The sequence below is a fragment of the Tursiops truncatus genome, chromosome 17 (assembly GCF_011762595.2).
Source record: "Tursiops truncatus isolate mTurTru1 chromosome 17, mTurTru1.mat.Y, whole genome shotgun sequence".
Lineage (NCBI taxonomy): Eukaryota > Metazoa > Chordata > Mammalia > Artiodactyla > Delphinidae > Tursiops > Tursiops truncatus.
Window position 1 is genome coordinate 12,502,477 of NC_047050.1, and position 22,861 is coordinate 12,525,337.

The following is a 22,861-nucleotide window of genomic DNA, read 5'->3' on the forward strand; positions in this document are numbered from 1 at the left end:
TAAAAATGGAGATTAAAAAATTGACTTTCCAGTTACATGTGTTGCTTAAGAGTTAAGACTGCATTTTTTTCTTACCACTTTCTAGGAGGTGAAGATCGAGAACTTATTCAGAGAAGGAAAGAGAAATATAGACAAGAACTGTTGGAACAAATGGCTGAACAACAGAAGAACAAGAGACGGTAATGAAAGGTTTGCATTTTAAAAAGATGTTTTGAATTTAGATACGTTTGTTTAAAATGACATAGTGGTGACTATTACATGGTAAAATAAGGGGATATTTTTCCTAATACGATTCAGTATTTGTAAATCATTCTATTTCAGTCTCCACATTGTAAATCAGCCAGGGTAATAAAACAGATACCATGTGGGTGTTCATTTTCTTTATCATAGGTAACAAAGGAGACTATGTGTTCATCCTATAACAGGCCTTGTACATACTTTCATTAATTTCTTCAGTTTTAGGGTAGCATTTAATGCTATCTACATGCCCACTGTATTATCCCATATATAGTAGCAAATATAAAATAAAAGTATTTTGTCTTTTAACAATGAAATGGTAAGCACACGTATACATGCTGTATAAAAATAATCATGATAGATCCACAGATATTTATAGTGTATACAAGTCTCAGAGTTTGTAATCTTTCATGTAGAAATACCTGTGAAATATTAATTCCAGTTTAAAATTAGGGATAGATATCTTGGTTCTAAGATAATTTGAGACCTGTCATCTTTTAGTTTTGTTTTTTTTTCTAAGAGGAAGCCAATATCTACTGTCTGATATTAGCCATCTTTAACATCATTTTCTTAAAAACTCTTATTGGAAAGTATTGTATTAATTTTTCATTTTTTTACCCTCCTTTTTGTGAACTGAAGATATACATGAACCTTAAAAAAAGTTTCTTATTTGTTTCACTAAGTAAAGATTTTGTTTTACTACTCTACTTTATTCTGTGTGAATTCCTTAGCCTTTGAAGTATCCCAGGCACTGGTTTAGAGATATTTATTCCAGGGCAGTTTACATGTGAATATTAGTTTACTTTGCACCAAATCGGAAAATTTAGTTTTCAGAATTATTTAAGACTTTATTGTCAGTTAAAGGAATTATTTGTTTTTGGAGATGTTATTGCATGGACTTTGTGTGTAAGGTTGTTTCAGTAATGATAGTGTTTATTATAACTTTTTAATATATAAAACTTTAATTTTGTTTAGAGAAAAAGATTTGGATCTCAGGGTTGCAGCTTCTGGAGCACAAGACCCTGAGAAATCGGTAAGGGTTCCTGCCGTCTTTTAATGTTTAATCTTTCATTCAAATAAGCCTCAAATGTAGTGGCAGGTGGAGATAGAACATATTGGGGAAAATGTATGAGTAGACCAGTTTGAACAGTAATAAACTAAATTCAGTTCTCATAAAACATTAAGTCCTAACTCTTACTTGTTTACTTCTCTAAGATAATTTTTCCTTTTTCATGTGTGCGTTTTTAAAGTTTCTTGTAAATTATTCCTTTCCACTTTATTTACATGCACTATTCCATGCACTGTTTTAGTTTAATTTACAATGGATGTTAATAATTTTTTTCATTGTATCATGACCATTTTCCTTATATTAGAGGAATTTCCAAAGGAACTGAAATCTTTAATTCTAGGCTTTAAGCATTTTAGTAGTTTTTACTTAATGTAAATCTAGAGGTAATAACCTTATTTTTACTTTAATTCTTCAATTTTCATAATTGGAATGAATTACACATATCATCGCAGTTGAGTAAGGAGAAGGTAATAATTTATTACTCTTCTCAAAGGATACTTTTTTTTTTTAGCTGAGTGTGTAGAATTTATTTGCTAAGGCAAGTTTTTGTTTCATCTTTAATGATTAAGAAACTTTAATTTCATTAAAAAGTTCATTCTTAAAAAGAATATATCAAAATTACTCAGCTGTAGGCAACTTTTGTCTTTTTCTTATGCTAAGTATATATCCTGTGGATTATTCATTTTAAAAAGTTTAATACTGCACCAGCATCACTCCCAGTGTGCTTTTTGACTGCTCATAGAGTAAAACTTTTAGATTAATCTGAGAAATCATTCCTGAGAAATTAAACATGCTGGGGAAAAAAGGATGAATTCCAAAACTGAATATATTTTCCTCTGTCAATAAATACCTTTGAAATAGTTTTGACAATCAGAAATTTCCTTTTCAAATCTTGAACTTTTTAATGTAATATGGTGGCATGTTAAACTTTGCATTTATAGTTACCTTAGTGTTTGATGGACCTTCTTATTTATATTTAAATGAAACAACCTTTGGAGTGTCAAGTTGCTTTATGAGAATAAATAAATAAAAATATTAGATATAATATGTAGACCATTACTTTTGGGTTTACTTTTGATGTACACATCTTAGAAAAGGACACGTAAATGATGTTTTGGAGCGAGAGTAAGCAAACTGTAGCCTGTGGCCAAATCCACTTGCTGCCTATTTTTGTAAAGCTTTATTGCAGCACTCCCTCGTTCATTTGCTTACATATTGTTTTGGTCTACTTTAGTAGTTGTGAAGAGACCACATGGCCTGCAAAGCCTGATATATTTACTAGCCGGCTCTTTACAGAAAAGCTGTGCTCACACTGATCTAGAGAATACTTTGATGTTAGAATACTTTGATGGCAATTGGTAGTGGAGCAGCATAGTCTTGTAGTATAATAGAGTTTTTTTTTTTTTTTTTTTTGTGGTACGCGGACCTCTCACTGTTGTGGCCTCTCCCGTTGCGGAGCACAAGCTCTGGACTCACAGGCTCAGTAGTTGTGGCTCATGGGCCTAGCCGCTCCGCGGCATGAGGGATCTTCCTGGACCGGGGCACGAACCCGTGTCCCCTGCATCAGCAGGCAGAGTCTCAACCACTGCGCCACCAGGGAAACCCCCAGTATAATAGAGTTTTATATTTAGAATTAATATCTGGCTCTAGTCTTTGCTTGATTATTTATGAATGGTGAGACCTTAGGTGATTTATGTACTTTCATGGAGTCTCAGTTACCGCTTTTATAAAATAAGAATTGGATCTTTAAAATCTCTTAGTTATAACTGTAAAATTCTGTTACTCTATGTCTAACTTAAGTGCCTGCTGGCAGTCTGGGATAGAGGGTCTTTGGAGATCCCTTCCACCTTTAAATTTATGATTACATGCAACAAACAGATTTTTTTCTTTATTTTAGCCTGATAGACTAAAGCAGTTTAGTGTGACACCAAGATACTTCGAAGAGACGATACCACCTGAAAGACCCAGAGTAGCTTTCCAGACACCTCTCCCTCCTTTGTCTGCCCCATCTGTCCCACCCATCCCATCAGTTTACTCCATCCCATCTCAAAATGAAGATTTGCACAATGGACCCAGCAGCACCCTTGGTGAAATGGTGCCTCCCAGGTGCTTGTTTAAAATGTTTTGTGTTTGGGAATTAGGTAAGGTATCATTATATTGTATATTCAGAAGGATTTGCTGAAGCAGGTAATGTTATCCTTCAGAGATTTTTGTGCAGTTAAAGGCTTTTGTCAAATAATTTCTATTGAAATTTGTTTCCATTGTTGATCTTTTCTCAGTTATTATAAAAACAAGGGAAATCCTTATAACATTCTTTTGCTGTTTAAAGATGCTTCAGTATTTTTAAAATGCATGACTAAGTATATTTATTATTTAGTTTTAGGTCGTATTTTGGAATATCTGTTTAACATATAAAACCTAGCCATTTTCAATTTTGTAATTTCCACTTGGCAAACATTGAATACTTTCTTCAGTTAATGTAGAAAAAGTTTCTAATGTGACTGTTTTATATATATTACTTTATTTTAGTTTCTGTTTCCTTCAACTCTTTCTCTGTGATTACTTACAGGCTATGCAACTCAAATACCTGAAATAAAGTGTTGAGATTATAAAACCTGTATTTAGGTATTAGGGTAAAGATTTGACTTCCATAGGTAAAAAGCATTGTGCTATTCTGGACTAAACATAAAGAAAATCCTGTTAACATTGGTATTTTCTGGTCTATACTTTCTTCTCTTAGTAGGATTTTCTCTTATTTTTGCTTACTATTAATGTATTAATTGTAGGATTGCATTTAATCAGGTGTTTTTCCTTTTTAACATTGATATTGTAGGATCGCATTTAATCAGGTGCTTTTCTTTTTTAACATTATTTTCTGGGCTATACGTTCCTTTAGGACTTGGTATTATCTTTTATTTACTGCTAACGAATTGTAGGACCATGTTTACTGTATTTATCAGGTGTTTTGTTTGTTTCATCTAATGGCTTCCTGACTCAAAGGACTAGGCGGGATTGGAATTACAAAGGATGGTATGATGATTTTAGCATTGATTTAGGGATTAAAATGGTTGGCTTCACTGCCTGGAATTTGGGCAGACCACACTTGTATTGAACTTCAGTTTTCTCATTTGTAAAAGGTAGAATAGTAACAGATATTTTTATATGTGTGTGTGTGTGTGTATATATATATATATATATATATATATATATATGTTTTTTAATCTACAGTTATAGGGTTGCTGTGAGGATTAAATTTTATATCAATCTCTATAAAAATTTAAGATTTAATGATATTGACAGTTCCCTTTTATAGTAATTTTTCAACTGCTTTGTTTATCTATGGAGTGAGGATAGTAAGGTTAGACACGTTGAATGATTAGTAAATATGAAAAATATTCATGACTGAAGAGAACTTTAATGCCTTCTCAGCTCTTCACAATTATTTTGAAGTATACAAGGGAGAACCTAATATATACACTCAAAAGTGAAAACATTTTCTAGGATGCCTCCTTTTTCTTTCTGTTCATCTAAGGGAATTTGCCTTTTACATTTTAACTAATGGAAAATATTGCCTTGGTGGAAATACAGAGATACTTCCTAAACATTAATGAAGTGCTGATGTAGAGGTTTTTAGAAGTTTTAACTTTATGAAATGCTGAAAATGAACTCAGAAATTTACTGTTGATATTTAAATAGTTTCTTTTTCACATTATAGTTTAATTCCTTTGAAAGAGCAAAACATTTTTAGGGTTAAAAAACCCTATATAAATGGAACCATTTATAATCTCATTTTGTACCTCTTTGCCTTTTCTTGATGTTGTTTCTTTCTTCTCTGTGACTAACTCACTCTAGTAGTGTGGCTGAAGCATTGCCTTTCCTAGAAAGCCTTCCTTATACTTTCCTCCTCTTCCCTATGTGATTTAAATGTTCCTGCTCGATGTTCTTGTAGCATCCTGTGTCTACTTGTATTGTTTCATTTACTGTACTTTGCTGTAATGGCTGTTTATTTTTGTATTGTTCCTGAGGGACAGAGACCATGTTTGGTCAATACTGGCAGATAGTGACGAATTAGATGTTAATTGATTGAATAAGTGTTGTACCTTAAATTATGAAATTTTATGTTTTTTGCTTTTTGAGTTATAATTTTTGATAAGAGATTGAAGCAAGATGGTGGCTTTTCCTAAAGCAGCAATTAGATTTTCAGTAAGATTTTTGTAAGAAAATCACATCTTGATTTTTAAAAAATTTGCAGTGGAATATGAGAAGAATTTCCCAATTGTCTTTTGATACAGCATTGCACCTCTGCCTCCACCTCCCCTGCTACCACCTTTGGCTACCAACTATCGAACTCCTTACGATGATGCGTACTATTTTTATGGGGCCAGGAATACGTTGGATCCTAGTCTTGCTTACTGTGAGTTATCTGTGGGGTAAACATTATTTTCCAGTGGTTCAATCAGGAAAATTGGTTTTTGTGCAAGCAAAAATATATAAATGAAAAAAAGCACAGCTTTACTTAATTCCAATATTATATATATATTGATTTAATAAATACTGTATTTTAAAACTCAGTTATAATTCATAGTTATTTCCTTTTTATCTAGATTTAAGAAATATTTTATGTTTTCTGGCCTTATTCTCTGCTAACTCCTAGCTCAGAAGGAAATTGGATTTTTTTCCTTAGGAAACATTTTCAGTATGTGACTTTTCCTTTAGAGATAAAGTGTTATTAAGTGGGTACTCTGAAACAAATATGTTGGTTTTCTTTTAAGATGGTTCAGGAATGATGGGAGTACAGCCTGCAGCTTATGTTACAGCTCCTGTCACCTACCAGCCAGCACAGCCTATTGTGTAAGTAGTTAAAATAATAATTTGTTTCAAGATTAATTTGTCTTCCATAGAACTTGTATTATTCAATGTGTTCTTTTATTCTTCAGAACAGATATAACTTATTTTAATTTCCAGTTATTACGTAACCAGTATGTTCAAAGTATTGCTTTTAAGTCAGTGTTTCATAGAAAGCACATTTAAAAAATTAAGAATAACCTCACTTTCTTTCATTAGCAAAGTCATATATGTATAGTTATAGTTTTACATTTAAGTTCATGATCCATTTTGAATTATCTTTTGTATAAGGTGTTAGATTTCGATTGAAGGTCTTTTTTTTTTCTTCTGCTTTATGAGTGTCCAATGGCTCCCAGCACCATTTGTTGACACGATTATTTTTCCTGGGAATTGCTTTTGCACCTTTGTCAAAAATGGGCATATTCGTGTGGGTCTCTTTTTGGGATTCTCTATTCTATTCCATTGTTCTATGTGTCTATCCTTATGTTAGTATCACTTGATAATTGTAGCTCTGTGGAAGTTTGGAAATCGAGAAGTATGAGTTCTTCAAATTTGTTTTTTTTTCCAAGATTGTTTTGGTTATACTAGGTCCTTTGTATTTCAATGTGAATTTTAGGATCAGCTGCTGAGTTTCTGCCAAAAGGCAGTTGAGATTTTGATGGAGATTATATAGAATCTGTAGATCGGTTTAATATTAACCATCTTAAGTTTTTTTCAATTTTTTGTAATGGTAACATACACATAACATAAAATTTATCATTTTTAAGTATTTTTAGTGTATAGTTCAGTGATGTTAAGTACATTCATATTGTTGTGTAACCATCACCACCATCAATTTCCAGAACTCTTTTCATCTTGCAAAACTGAAACTCTGTACCTATTCACTATTCCCTCTCCCCTATGCCCCTGGCACCCATATTCTGCTCTTTGTTTCTATGATTTCGACTACTTTAGGTACCTCATAAAAGTGAAATCATACAATATTTATCTTTTGTGTCTGGCTTTTTAATTTTATTTATTTATTTTTTTTGTGGTACGCAGGCCTCTCACTGTTGTGGCCTCTCCCGTTGCGGAGCACAGGCTCCGGACGCGCAGGCTCAGCGGCCATGGCTCACGGGCCTAGCCGCTCCGTGGCATATGGGATCTTCCCAGACCGGGGCACGAACCCGTGTCCCTTGCATCGGCAGGCGGACTCTCAACCACTGCGCGACCAGGGAAGCCCTGGCTTTTTTAACTTACCATAATGTTCTTGAGGTTCATCCATGTTGTGACCTAAGTCAAAATTTCCTTCCTTCCTTTTTTTTTTCCCCACACATCTTGCAGGATCTTACTTCCCAGAATTTCCTTTATAAGGCTGAATAATATTTGATTGTATGTATATACCGTATTTTGATTATCCATTCATCCACCAATGAATACTTGGGCTACTTCCACATTTTAGGTATTGTGAATGGGCAACTGTGAATGTGGGTATACAACTTATCTCTTTGAGACTCTGCTTTCAGTTCTTTTAAGTGTATACTCAGAAGTGGAATTGCTGGATCATGTGGTAATTCTATTTTTAATTTTTTGAAGAACCACTGTACTGTTTTCCACAGCAGCTGTACCATTTTATATTCCCACCAACTGTGCACAAGGGTTCCAGCTTCTCCACATTCTCACCAACACTTATTAGTTTCTGTTTTTTTGCTAGTAGCCATCCAAAGGCAGGTTAGGTGGATCTCATTGTGGTCTTGTTTGCATTTCTCTGTGATTACTGATGTTGAGTGTCTTTTCATGTGCTTTTTGGCCATTTGTCTGTCTTTGGAGAATGTCTTTTCAAATCCTTCTCTCATTTTTGAATTGGTTACTTTATTTTTTTGTTGTTATGTTTTAAGAGTTCTCTATATACTCTGGATATTAATCCCTTATCAGATATATGATTTGCAAATATTTTCCGCCATTCTGTGTATTATCTTTTTATGTCATTGACACTATCTAGCAGTACTATAGATGCACACACATTTTTAATTTTCATGAAGTCCAGTTTGTCTATTTTTTCTTTTGTTGCCTTGCCTGTGTTTAGTGTCATATCTAAGAAATCATTGCCAAATCCAATGTTGTGAAGCTTTTGCCCTGTGTTTTCTTCTAAGAGTTTTATAGTTATGAGGTTTTACATTGAGGATTGTGATTTTGAGTTACCTTTTGTGTACAGTGTTAAATAAGGGTGCAACTTCATCCTTTGCATGTGGATATCATTTTCCCAGCACCATTTGTTGAAAAGACTGTTCTTTCCCCATTGTATGGTCTTGGCACCCTTGTCAAAAATCATTTGACTTTATATGTGTGAATTTATTTCTGGGTTTTCTGTTCTGTGCAGTTGGTCTATGTGTCTGTCTATATGCCAGTGCCATGCTGTTTTGATTACTGTAGCTCCGTAGTAAGTTTTGAAATCAAGAAGTGGGAGTCCTCTAGCTTGTTCTTTTTCAAAATTGTTTTAGCTATTTGAGGTCTCTTGAGATTCCATATAAATTTGGGGAAGGGTTTTTCTATTTCTGCAAAAAAGATGACTGGGATTTTTTTTTTTTTTGCGGTATGCAGGCCTCTCACTGTTGTGGCCTCTCCCACTGTGGAGCACAGGCTCTGGACGCGCAGGCTCAGCGGCCATGGCTCACGGGCCCAGCTGCTCTGCGGCATGTGGGATCCTCCTGGACCAGGGCATGAATCCGCATCCCCTGCATTGGCAGGCGGACTCTCAACCACTGCGCCACCAGGGAAGCCCGGTCACTGGGATTTTAATAGGGCTTGCATTGAATCTCTAGATCACTTTGGGTAGTTTTGACATTTTAACAGTATTAAGTTTTCCAATCCATGAACAGGGGATGTGTTTCCATTTGTTTATGTCTTTAATTTCTTTCAGCAATGTTTTGTAATTTTCACTGTACCAGTCATTCACCACTTTGGTTAAGTTAAATCCTGTGTAGTCTGGGTTTTTTTGACGCTATTGTAAATAGAACTGTTTTTGTAATTTCCTTTTCAGATTGTTTATTGTTTGTGTATAGACATTCAACTGATTTTTTTGTGTTGACTTTGTATTCTGGTACTTTGCTGAATTCATTTTACTAACAGTTTTGTGTGTGTGTGTGTGTGTGTAATTGTTAGGGTTTTCTGCATATAATATCATATCATCTGCAAACAGAGATAATTTTACCTCTTCCAATTCGGCTGCTTTTTTTTAAATATAAATTTATTTATTTATTTTTGGCTGTATTGGGTCTTCGTTGCTGCACGCAGGTTTTCTCTAGTTGCGTTGAGGGGGGTCTACTCTTCATTGAGGTGTGCGGGCTTCTCATTGCGGTTGCTTCTCTTGTTGTGGAGCACAGGCTCTAGGCACGCGGGCTTCAGTAGTTGTGGCTCTTGGGCTCTAGAGCGCAGCCTTAGTAGTTGTGGTGCACGGGCTTAGCTGCTCAACGGCATGTGGGATCTTCCCGGACCAGGGCTTGAACCAGTGTCCCCTGCATTGGCAGGCGGATTCTTAATCACTGCGCCACTAGGGAAGCCCAATTTGGCTGATTTAAATTTTTTTTTCTTGCCTAATAGTTCCAGTACTATGTTGAACAGAAAGGGTGAAAGCAGGCACCTTTGCCTTGTTCCTGATCTTAGAGGAAAAGCTTTTAGTCTTTCACCCTTGAGTCTGATGTTTACTTTGGATTTTTCATATGTGGTATTTATTATGTTGAGGTGGTTCCCTTCTAATTCTAGTTTGTTGAGTGTGTTTATCATGAAAGGTTGTTGTTAAATTCTGTTAAATGCTTTTTCTTAATCAATTGAGATGGTCGTGTGTTTTTTCTCCCCGTCATTCTGTTAATATTGTCTATTATACTGATCAGTTTTTATATGTTGAACCATCCTTATATCCCAGGAGTAAATCCGATTTGGCCATGGTATTTAATCCTTTTAATATGCTGATACATTTGGCTTGCTAGTATTTTGTTGGGAATTTTTACGTCTGTGGTCATAAGGGATACTGGTCTATAGTTTTCTTTTCTTGTAATGTTTTTGTCTTGTTTTGAAATCAGGGATATGCTGGCATCCTAGAATGAGTTAGGATGTGTTTCCTCCTCTTCACGTTTTTGGAAAAATTGGAGAAGGACTAGTGTTCTTCTTTAAATGTTAGGTAGAATTCATCATTGAAGGCATTAGGTCCAGGGCTTTACTCTCTCAGGAGATTTTTGATTAGGGATTCAATCTCCTTATTAGTTACAGGTTTATTCAGATTTTCTATTTCTTTGTGATTTAGTCTTACATCTTAACTATATTAAATCTCCAATCCATGACATGGATGTCTTAATTTATTTGGGGTTTTTAAATTTCTTTCAACAGTATTTTGTGGGTTTTAGACTGTTTAACTCTTGTTTAATTTATTCTAAAGCATTTAATACTTTTTGATGACGTTGTGAATGGTCTTTCCTTAATTTCATTTTTATATTATTCATTGGTTTATAGAAATACAATAGAAATTTGTATATTGATCTTGTATCCTGCAGTTTTGCTGAACTCTTTTTATAATTACTGTTTTTAGTGCATTTCTTTGCATTTTTCTGTATATATGATTTTTTAAAAATAAATCTATTTATTTATTTATTTATTTTTGACTGTGTTGGGTTTTCATTGCTGCGTGTGGGCTTTCTCTAGTTATGGTGAGCAGGGGCTACTCTTTGTTGCAGTGCATGGCTTTCTCATTGCGGTGGCTTCTCTTCTTGTGGAACACGGGCTCCAGGCTCACAAGCTTCAGTAGTTGTGGGTCGCGGGCTCTAGAGCACAGGCTCAGTGGTTGTGGCACCCGGGCTTAGTTGCTCCGCGGCATGTGGGATCTTCCCAGACCAGGGCTCGAACCTGTGTGCCCTGCACTGGCAGGCGGATTCTTAACCACTGCGCCACCAGGGAAGTCCTCTGTATGTATGATTATGACATCAGTTAATAGAGGTTACTTCTTCCTTTTCAATCTAATGCTTTTTATTTCTTTTTCTTGCTTAATTGCCCTGCCTAGGGCTGCCAGTACAATGTTGAATAGATATTATGAGAGTGGGCATTTTTATCTTATTCTGATCTTAGGTGGAAGGCATTCAGTCTTTAACCATTAAGTATGATGTTAGTTGCAGGTTTTTCATAATTGCTTTTATTAGCTTGAGGAAGTTCCTTTGTATTCTTTGTTGATTATTTTTATCAAGAAGGGGTATTTAGCATATTCTTTCAACATTTTACTAACTTGGAAGTTGAATTTTGCGAAATGCTTTTTCTGCATCTATTGAGATGATCCTGTGGTTTTTGTTCTTTATTCTGTTAATGTGGTGTAGTATATTTATTGGTTTCAGATATATTAAATCAACCTTGCATTCCTGTGATAAATCTCACATGGTCATGGAGTATAATCCTTTACATATCTTGCTAGATTTTTCAGTTTACTAATTTTTTGTTGAGGATTTTTATCTCTATATTCATGAGTGTTACTGGTCTTTGGTTTTTGTTTTCTTTTGATGTCTGTTTGATTTTGGTATCAGGATGATACTAGCCAAATAGAATTAGTTGGATGCGTTCTTCCATTTTGTATTACTTTGGAGAGTGTGTGAAGGATTGTTGCTAATTCTTCTTTCAGTGTGGTAGAATTCACCAGGAAGCCAGTTGATACTCATCTTTTCTTTATGGGTAATTTTTTGATTACTAATTTAATCTCTTTCCTTGTCATTGGTTAATATTTAAAATATTGTTCTTGCATCAGTTCTGGTAGTTCGTGTCTTTCTAGAATTTGCCCATTTCATCAAGATAATCTAATGTGTTGGCATACAGTTCTTCATAGTATTCCCTTACAATCTTTTTCATTTTAATAAAGTCAGTAGTGATGTTTCTTTTATTTTTTTAATTTCATTAATTTTAGTCTTCTTATTTTCATTCTGGCTAAACATTTATCAATCTTATTGATCTTGTCAAAGGATCGCTATTGGTTTAGTTGATTTTCTCTGTTGTGCTTCTGGTCTCCATTTATTTCTCCTCTAATCTTTTTTTTTTTTTTTTTTTTTTTTTTGCGGTATGTGGGCCTCTCACTGTTGTGGCCTCTCCCGTTGCGGAGCACAGGCTCCAGACGTGCAGGCTCAGCGGCCATGACTCACAGGCCTAGCCGCTCCGCGGCATGTGGGATCTTCCCGGACTGGGGCACGAACCTGTGTCCCCTGCATTGGCAGGCGGACTCTCAACCACTGTGCCACCAGAGAAGCCCTCTCCTCTAATCTTTTTATTTCCTTCTTTCTGTTTACTTTGGGTTCAGTTTCTCTTATATTTTCTAGTTTTTGAAGGTGGAAGTTTAGGTTATTTAAATATAGTGTCTTCTTTTTAAATATATACACACTACAACTATAAATTTTCTTTTTATTACTGTTTTAGCTTCATTCCTTAAATTTTATAGATTGTGTTTTCATTTTTATTCGTCTCAAAGTATTTTTCAGTTTCTCATTTGATTTGTTCATTGATCCATTGGTTAGTTTGGAGTATGTTGTTTAATTTCCACACAATTGTGAATTTCCCAAATTTCCTTTTGTTACTCATTTTTAATATTATTCCATTGCAGTTAGAGAACATATTTTGTATTATTTCAATCCTTTTAAATTTATTGAGGCTTATTTCATGACCTAACCTGTGGTCTGTGCTAGAGAATATTTCATATGCGCTTGAGAAGAATGTGTGTTATACTGTTTTGGGGCAGGTAGTTTTATCAATGTGACTTAGATCTAGCTGGTTTATAGTGTTTTTTATTTTCTGTTTCCTTGTTGAGCTTTTGTGCAGTTTTTCTATTATTAGAAGTAGTGTATTGAAGTCTTCAGTTACTATTTTTGATTTATTTATTTCTGTCTTCAGTTCTGTTTTTGTTTCCTGTGTTTTGAGTCTGTAGTTATGTACATATATGGTTATAATTGTTGTATCTTACTGATCAGTTGACCCCTTTATTGGTATAAAAGATCCTTTCTTCGTCTCTAGTAACAATTTTTGACTTAAAATATATTTTGTCTGTTAACAGTACTGCTACTCTTGTTCTTTTTAGTTGCTGTTTGCATGATATATAATTTTCTGTGTTTTAACCTCAGTGTAGTCTTTGAATCTAAAGTGTGTAGACAGCATACATTTGCGTCCTACCTCCCACCCCCTTCAATTCTGCTAGCTTTTGCTTGTATTTACATTTAATGTAATTCCTGTTAAGGTAGGATCTCTGTCAGCCATTTTGCTATATATATGTATCTTTTAAAAGTATATTTTATGTCTTTTTGTTTCTCTGGTTGTCCATTAATTCCTTTTCTTTGATGTTAAATATAGCATTCCATTTTAATTCTCTTGCTTCTTTTAGTGTAATTTTTGTATTATTTTCTTTGTGGTTTCCTTGCAGATTGAAATTAATATTTTAATTTAAAAGAACTGAGTTCAGATTAACACCAATTTAATTTCAGTAGTATACAAAAATTTTTCTTTAATATAATGCCATTCCTTTCCTTTTTTTTTTTAATTGGCTCATTCTACTCCATTCCAAGCCTTATCTTTTTTTTTTCACATCTTTATTGGAGTATAATTGCTTTACAATGGTGTGTTAGTTTCTGCTTTATAACGAAGTGAATCAGCTATACATATACATATATCCCCATATCCCCTCCCTCTTGCATCTCCCTCCCACCCTCCCTACCTTTCCTTCTTCTTGATGCCATTGTTGTCAGACAAAGTGTATCTTTATACACTTAAGCTCCTCAACACAATTTTATAACCCTTCCTTCCTTTATGTAGTTGTCTTTTAAATCAGATAGAGAAGAATACAGTTACAAATAAAAACATATTTGTAATATCTTTTTTAAAAATTTATTTTAAAAAATTTATTTATTACTTATTTTTGGCTGCATTAGGTCTTTGTTGCTGTGTGCGGGCTTTCTCTAGTTGTGGCGAGCGAGGGCTACTCTTCATTGTGGCGCGTGAGCGTCTCATTGCAGTGGCTTCTCTTGTTGCGGAACATGGGCTCTAAGCATGCGGGCTTCAGTAGTTGTGGCACACGGGCTCAGTAGTTGTGGCTCGTGGGCTCTAGAGCACGGGCTCAGTAGTTGTGGCACTCGGGTTTAGTTGCTCTGTGGCATGTGGGATCTTCCTGGACCAGGGCTCGAACCCATGTCCCCTGCATTGGCAGGCAGATTCTTAACCACTGCACCACCAGGGAAGTCCCATATTTGTATTATCTTTCATCTTTACCTATGTGGTTACTGTTACTGGTGTTCTTTATTTCTTTGTGTTTACTCCAGTTACTGTTGAGTGTTCTTTATTTCAACCTGAAGTGCTCCATTCAGTATTTCGTATAAGACAGGTCTGTTAGTGAGGACTTCTCTGATTTTTATTTAATAATGTTCTAATTTCACTTTTATTTTTGAGGCATAGTTTTCCTGGATATAAAATTCTTGGTTGACTTTTTTTTTTTCTATTAGCACTTTGAATATGTCATCTCATTGCCTGCTGGCCTTCATGGTTTCTGATCAGCTGTTAATCTTATTGAAGATTCCTTGTATGTGATGAGTTATTTTCTTGCTGCTTTTGAGATTCTTTCTTTGTCTTTGGGTATGTTGACTATGATGTGTATAGATGTGGCTCTCTGAGTCTTTTTGCTTTCAGTTTGATGAGCTACATTTGCATAATTTCTAAGAAGTACGAGCCCTGGATCACCAGGGAAAAAGGAGAAAAGGAAGCTTGAGAGGAGCCTTCAGTTGTTAGGAATCATTGCTCCTACTTTGCCCAACACTTAGAACCTCTTACCTTTGACACAATTCCCATCCCATGCCTCCATAAACAGGGCAAGGTTTTAGGGATTTTATTAGTCGTATACCATCAATACCATCAATAAAATCTATGATTCAGTGAACAAAAGTGTGTATAAGTTTACGTAGTTTTTCCATTTCTTTATTTTTAGTTTTGAATGGTGGTTATCTTTGCTCTTTGTTTTATGTGCTTTCTTTGTGTACTCTTTCAGAAATATATTTCTTGAAATGTGGAAGCAATATCACTCTTTAAGCAAAAATGATTGGAAAATTGATGAGAGACAGAATTATAGGAGGATGATACAAATTTGTTTAACGGAGGAGGGTAAAAAGTACAGAGATTATTAATGAAGCTACCAGTGTCTGAGTAATAAAAAGGGAAATTCCCAAAGCAGTTGGTAAAATAGAAAGTGAAGATTAGGGACTTTCAATACTTTTCCATGGAAAATGTGACGTTCATATTCAGAAATGACAAAATATACAAGGATATAAACCATAAGTGGGAATAGGCTTGCAAAAAAAGAATGACAGAGACCTCAGATTAGGAATTGTTAGGCAAAATATAAAATGGTCATATTGATCATGTTTATATCAGGGCATAAGAAACTATGAAGAATGACCAACAGATTTGAAATAGAACTAACTAGATATTTTAGTAAAAATTTTAAATAATTGAGAGTAGTAAGTCAATGGATGGGCCTTAATAGCAGATTTGACATACCCAAAATGAGAATTAATAAGTTGGAGCAATGGTTTTCAAATGTGGTTCTCAGAGTAGCAGCATTATGGGAACATGTTGGAAATGCAAACTCTCAGGCCCCATCCTACCTATGAATCAGAAACTCTATTCTGGGGCCCAACAACTTGTGTTCAATAAGCTTTCCTGGTGATTCTGATGTACACTAAAGTTTGAGAACCTCTGAACTAGTAGATCTGAAGAAATTCAGCCAGAACGGGGAGAAAAAGACATGGAAAATATGAAAAAGGGAGTAAAAATTATGGCACTGTAAAGGTTTAAGTGTAACTAATTGGAATTCTAGAAAAAGAGAGAGAATGAGATAGAAGAAGTATTTGAAGAGATGATATCTTAAAATTATCTACAATTGATAAAAGGTCCTAATCTATAGATTCTAGAAGCCTAATACCTCTCAAACAGGAGAAATAAAAGAATTCCATACCAAGACAATCATAGTAAAACTTTAGAACATAAATGAAATAGAGGAACTTAAAAACAGCCAGAAAGAAAAGACATTACTTTCAAATGAACTCTAGGAAGGAATTCAGAAGATAACTATAGATACCGTCAATTTGTTGAGATGATTTTGTACTCAGCAAAGTTATTTTTCATGAATGAGATTGAAATAAAAATATTTTAAGAGAAACGGCTGAATTTGCCACTAGCAGACCCTTAGTAAGTACAATTCTAAATGCAGAAGGAAGGTCACATAGGGGAGGTCTGAGTTACATGAAAGAGTAGAAAGAAAAAAATGTGGTAAATATGTAGATGGAATTAAATAAATATTATGTATGGTAAAATTATAATGGGTTTAAAAGTAAGTAAAATTAAGAGTAATTAATAGGAATAGCATGTAATTTGGATGGGGTTAGATGGAGTTAATGTGTTTAAAAATCTTTATCATTTGTGAGCATTGTAAAGATTTCAGTTAGCTTTAGTCTTTGGTAAGTTATGTATGGGTGTTATATTTCTAGGATAACCACTAAAAATATATGGACAAAAGATGCAACTTACTAGTGTGCTAGAGGAAAAAAAAAATCCAAAAGGAGGCAAAAAAAAGAGAGAACAAAAAGAAACATTGAAAGGTTTAAGGAGCCTATTTAATCTGATTGTAAGTCCAAATTAAATGGCAAAATTAAATTTGATGTTAGTAAATGGTAAAGTATATAGGTCAGAGAGAAAGCTTGTCATACTAGTTGCAGAAGCAAAATCCAGGTACATGTTACTTATAAGATATACTTGAGCAAGTGGTAGAGAAAAGTTGAAAGTAAAAGGGTACAGATATACTAGGAGAATATGAATTATACTAAAATTTGTTTAGCTATAGTAACATTAGATGAAATGGATTTTTCAGTCATAAGGGTTTGTTTGGGACAAAGAGGATCCATTTATAAAGAATAGAGGTTCATTTTAGCAGGATAATATAACAAAAATTTTTATGTACCTGAAAACATCATCTCAAAATTCATAAAGCAAAAATTTAAAGAACTGCAGGTAAAAGTTGACAAATATAGTATCCTAATGTGAGACTTTATTACTTCTTTATATAAGTGTTAGATAAAGCAGAAAATAATAAAGTTAGAGAATAATTTACTTAACATAATTAACAAGCTTATTTTAGTGGAAATGTATAGAAGTTCACCTCCAACTTGAGAATATCTATTTTTACTAATCTCACAAGAATATTTATAAAACTTACCACATCCTAGTCCTTAAAGGAAGTCTCAGTAAATTTTGGTAGACTCATATCCTATGGACCATTTAAAGTAGAAATCAATTTTTAAAATAACAAACCCTCGATATATTGGAAATTAGAAAACAGGGAACAAATTAGGAAATATGTAAAAATGATGAAAATTAAAATAATTATCAGGCATCTAAAAAGTGAGAAAAAGAATAGCAAAGTAAACCCAAAGAAGCAAGGAAAGAAATAATAAAGAAGAGAAATAAATGAAATAGAAATATATAATACTGAGGATCAACAGAATCTAAAGTTCTTTGAAAACACTATTAAAATAGATAATTCTCTACTGATGTTGGTCAAGGAAAAAAAGAAAAAACCAAAAGTGAAAGGTATAAATAAGAAATATTAGGAATGAAAAAAATTGTCAGTTTAGTTGTAGTTAACCTTAAAAAGACAATAAAAATATATTATGAACAAGTTTATGACAGTGACTTTAGAAATTTAAGTGAAGAAAAATTCCTATTAAAATTTAACTTAATAAAACTGATAAGAAGTAATAAAAAAACATTGATAATATCAAAACTGTTTTAAAATTTGGGGATCACAAGTTTCAAATCATCCCACAAAATAAACTCTGCATCTAGATGGACTGGTTAATTACACCAGACATTCAAGGAAAAAAATTAATCTTACACAAACTAATACAGAGTATCAAATTCACACTGCTACTGAGACTATGATACTCTTGATACTCAAACCTGACAAGGCCAATATGAGAATAGGAAGTTATAGGCTAGTTTCACTCACAGAAGAATCCTAAAATTGAACCTCATAAAGTAGAAAAGGATATTTCATCCCAAATTGCAATTATTCTGGAAAGTAGAATGAATAAACTTAGTATTTCGTATCAATTAAGAGTGTAGGCTCTGCAGGCAGAGTGCCTTGGTTTGAATCCAGGTTTTACTAATCAGCTTAAGGCAAGTTTCTTAAGTTTTATTTCTTGTTTGTTAATTGGGATAATAGTGGTATCAACTCATAGGGTTATTCTGAGGATTGAATGAATTAAAATATGTAAAGCATCTAGAACAATGTCTGATATATACTAAATGCTAATTGGTGTTAGATATTGACATTATGGTAAAATCAATTACTGTAATACATCATATTAAGAGAACAAAGAAAAAAGCTATATGGTTATCTCAATAGATACAAAGAAAGCATTAATAAAATTCAATATGTCAGTATATTAGAGGGAGAGCTGCTTACACTGAGAAAGTATAAACATGAAAAACCTACATCATATATTTTACTTAATGGTGAAATGTTTAAAATACTCTTTTTGAGATTGATAATAATGACTAGTGTAATTATTGTCATTACTTTTAGGGCTCAATAATTGTAGCAAGGTCAAAAATAAGAAAGAAAGGAAGGAAGATAGGTACAAGGATTAGAAAAGAAGAGAGAAAACTGATATTATCTGCAAAAGAATGTACAGATAAAATATAGAATTAATAGTGTTAGCAGAATTGATGAACACAAAATTAGTATATAAAAAGCAGTTGCAGGAAATGGTAATTTCTTAAAATGTTAAATGTCTACTTACCATACAACACTGCAGTTCCACTCCTAGGCATATACTAGAATGTCCTCTAACACCATATACAAAAATAAACTCACAGTAGATTAAAGACCTAAATGTAAGACCAGAAACCATAAAACTCCTCAAAGAAAACATAGAACACTCTTTGACATAAATTGTAGCAACGTTTTTTTGATCCATTTCCTAAAGCAAAGGAAATAAAAGCAAAAAATAAATAAATGGAACTTAATTAAACTTAAAAGCTTTTGCACAGCAAAGTAAACCATCGACAAAAGGAAAAGACAGGCTACTGAATGGGAGAAAATATTTGCAAATGATATGACCGATAAAGAGTTAATATCCAAAATATATAAACAGCTCATACAACTCAGCATCAAAAAAACAACCCGATTAAAAAATGGGCAGAAGACCTGAATAGACATTTCTCCAAAGAGGACGTGCACAGGGCCAACACGCAAATGAAAAGAGGCTTAACATCACTAAGCATCAGAGAAATGCAAATTAAAGCCACAATGAGATATCACCTCACTCCTGTCAGGATGGTCATCAAAAAGAACACAACTAGCAAATGTTGGTGAGGTTGTGGAGAAAAGGGAACCCTGGTACATTGTTGGTAGGAATGTAAATTGGTGCAGCCACTGTGGAAAGCAATATGGAAGTTCTCAAAAAGCTAAAAATAGAACTACTGTATTACTCCCCACTCCTGGGTATATATCTGAGAAAAACAAAAACACTAATTTGAAAAGATACATGCACCCCATTGTTCATAGCAGCACTACTTATAGTTGCCAAGATATGAAAGCAACCTAAATGTCCATCAACAGATGAGTGGATAAAGAAGGTGAGATTTATATACACAATGGAATACTACTCAGCCGTAAAAAAAGAACAGAATTCTGCCATTTGCAGCAACATGGATGAACTTGGAGGGCATTATGCTAAGTGAAATAAGTCAGAGAAAGACAAATACTGTATGATATCATTTGTATGTGGAATCTAAAAAATACAACAAACTAGTGAATATAACAAACAAGAAGACTCACAGATATAGAGAGCAAACCAGTGGTTACCAATGGGGAGGGACAAACTTTTGGGTGTAAGATAAGCTCAAGGATATATTGTACAACATGGGGAATATAGCCAATATTTTTTAATAACTGTAAATGGAAAGTAACCTTTAAAATTGTATAAAAAATAAAAAATGTATTTTAAAAAATCCCCAGAACAATAAAGCACACATTTTATTTCTGCCAGCAAAAAAAAAAAAAGGTGATGATGTTGTTTTCAGAGATAGCCCTTTGTAGTCTCTTTTTTATTAGTATAGTTTTATTTTAAAAATAATATTTGAGTTTATCTTTTATAATAAAGATATTTAAATATATTGTTTTCTTCAAAATGGCTATATTCCTGTATTTTAACATGTATTATAAACAAATAGTACTTTATTCCTTGAGGTTTATATTACTGTAATATGTTAAAAATTCTTTTTTGATTCCTTGTAAGTTTTTTAAAATTTTAAATTTATTTGGGATAGTCAGACTCTTTACTGTATTTATATTGTTTTATTCTTGAAATGGCTAGGAAGTTATTTTCAATACTTTATTTTGGAGCAGATTTATTGAGTAAGTCATTAGTTATGATATTACTAGAGGGACTTCCACTGCATTCAGAAAAGTGTGAAAGTAATACGTATATTGCTTGATGAATTATCACAAACTGTTTTTACTTGTATGTGAAAGTTTTACTTGCATGTAACTGCCACCTAGGTCAAGAAATAGATTCAGTAGATTTGAAAGTTCCATTAATTGTGAAAGCAGAGATAGGGGTCATTTACTTAAGGATTTCTCTTTGAACTATAGAGAAATTCTTTCTCTATTTTAAATGTACTTAAATGCCATGCTATTTCAAAGGCGTGTTGCATTTTCTTCTTGTTTTGTTATAAATGAATCTGGATTATTGTGTATTTGATGTAGGAGTACGGTTGGACAGAATGAACTGAAAATTACAAGTGATCGAGCAATAAATTCAGGATTGTTTTTTGAAGGTAAACCAAAGCCTTCAAAACAGTCACTTCAGTCTTACCAAGAAGCTTTGCAGCAGCAGGTATTCATTCATTTTTTTATTCATTCGTTTGTTTGTTCATCTAATGTTAAACATCTTATGTGTTAGTACAGTGGTCTGTTAAAACTCAGAGTGTGGCAGAGGAGAACAAATTCCATTCATTTATAATTCAGTGTGATAAGGTTTGATGTAGGTAGACTGGAATGCATGGGGTAGGGAGAATAATTGCCTGGGCTGTTAGGAGGGCTTCACATGGTTGATGATATTTGAGTTGCATGTTATACAGTGAATAAATGTGAAATTCCTGGTGTATTCAGTAAATGGAATTGATGTAGGAGAAGGGGCTGGAGTGTTAGATTGTGCTGGATTGTGAAGGATAGCTAATAAGGGGTTTTCAGTTTCATCTTGTTATCAATAGCCAAAGGGAGGACATTTTAAACCAAAAAGTGAAAGAAATAGTTGATGTGAGTAGGTGTGGCTTTCAGGAAGATATCTGGTTCTGATATGGATGGTTGGGAAAGAGATGTGGCAGAGAAACCTTTTAGTAAACTATTGAGGTAGTCCAGCCAGGAGGTAGCAAGGCGCTGAACCAGGTGGGGAAGATGGAGAGGGCATCCAAGAGACAATTCTGGGGTTCCATTGATAGGGCTTAGATTTAGGGAGTGAGGAAAGAACAGAGGGCTTGAAGATGATTCTGAGTGTTGTAATCTGAGAGAATAATGAGGCTGTGAACTGATGGTAGGGAAAAAAGAGGTAGAATGCTTAGGGAGGAGGATAATGTTCTGTTGTGGTTTGTAATGTTTGGAGAGAGTTTACTTAAGAGTAACTGTATCAGGGACTTCCCTGGTGGCGCAGTGGTTAAGAATCCACCTGCCAATGCTGGGCACACGGGTTTGAGCCCTGGTCCAGGAAGATCCCACATGCCGTGGAGCATCTAAGCCTGTGCATCACAACTACTGAGCTTGCACTCTACAGCCCGCGAGCCACAACTACTGAGCCCGCGTGCCACAACTGCTGAAGCCTGTGCACCTAGAGCCTGTGCTCTGCAACAAGAGAAGCCACTGCAATGAGAAGCCTGTGCACCGCAACGAAGAATAGCACCTGCTCATCGCAACTAGAGAAAGCCCTTGTGCAGTAACAAAGACCCAACGCAGCCAAAAATAAATAAATAATAATAAATTAATAGCTTAAAAAAATAAAAGAGTAACTGTTTTAGATGTATGGGTTTTTTGAGGGGAATACTCATATCTCCTCCAGAGAGGACCCTGGAACTCTAGGTATATATTCACCTGAGGTACTTTTCTACAAAGTTTCACTTGGATTTCTTCTAAAGCTCAGCTTTTTTGTTCAGTTTTTTACGTTGGGCAACCTCCTTGGAAGGTGGATTTTTTTAAATTACAGAATTACCAACATTATTTTTTTTGTGTTATGATTCTACAAACAAAAGACTGCATTTATCTGTTTTCAAATGAGCATATTAAAAACACCACCGACAAAACCAGATTTCCTAACTCTAGAATTTTATTTTATGTATGTGATAACTTCCTTGGCCTTTCTGGAGTAGTTGCTTAAATTTTCCATGCATATGGTTATGATTTTAAAAGTAGCTTTCCAAAATGTAGATCTTTATTCATTGCCTATTTATGCTTTTAGAGACCAACCCTGTGCTTATACTTGATGATGATAAGACTGTATTTGTTTTTTATGCTTTCATAAAGTATACTTAAATAGCCCAACACTCTCCAGAGAACTTTGAACCTTCAACAGCTTTGAATTTGGGGAATGGAGTTTGCCCGGGGTAGAGTAGGTCTGGTGAGGT

At 34.1% G+C, this 22,861-nt stretch overlaps 1 protein-coding gene across 11 annotated transcripts in view; it reads left to right on the forward strand.

Annotated features, from left to right (window-relative positions):
* Positions 1-22,861, forward strand: part of CSPP1 (centrosome and spindle pole associated protein 1) — a 191,875-nt gene that overhangs the window by 124,687 nt on the left and 44,327 nt on the right. For 9 of the 11 annotated variants that reach the window (XM_033842688.2, XM_033842685.2, XM_073794468.1 and 6 more), the window contains 6 exons: positions 86-179; positions 1,213-1,270; positions 3,204-3,412; positions 5,599-5,720; positions 6,079-6,157; positions 20,955-21,084. In XM_033842688.2, coding sequence (XP_033698579.1) covers positions 86-179; positions 1,213-1,270; positions 3,204-3,412; positions 5,599-5,720; positions 6,079-6,157; positions 20,955-21,084 — 692 coding nt within the window. The remainder of the gene's footprint in view (positions 1-85; positions 180-1,212; positions 1,271-3,203; positions 3,413-5,598; positions 5,721-6,078; positions 6,158-20,954; positions 21,085-22,861) is intronic. The other 2 variants (XM_073794471.1, XM_033842689.2) reach the window with 1 other exon arrangement.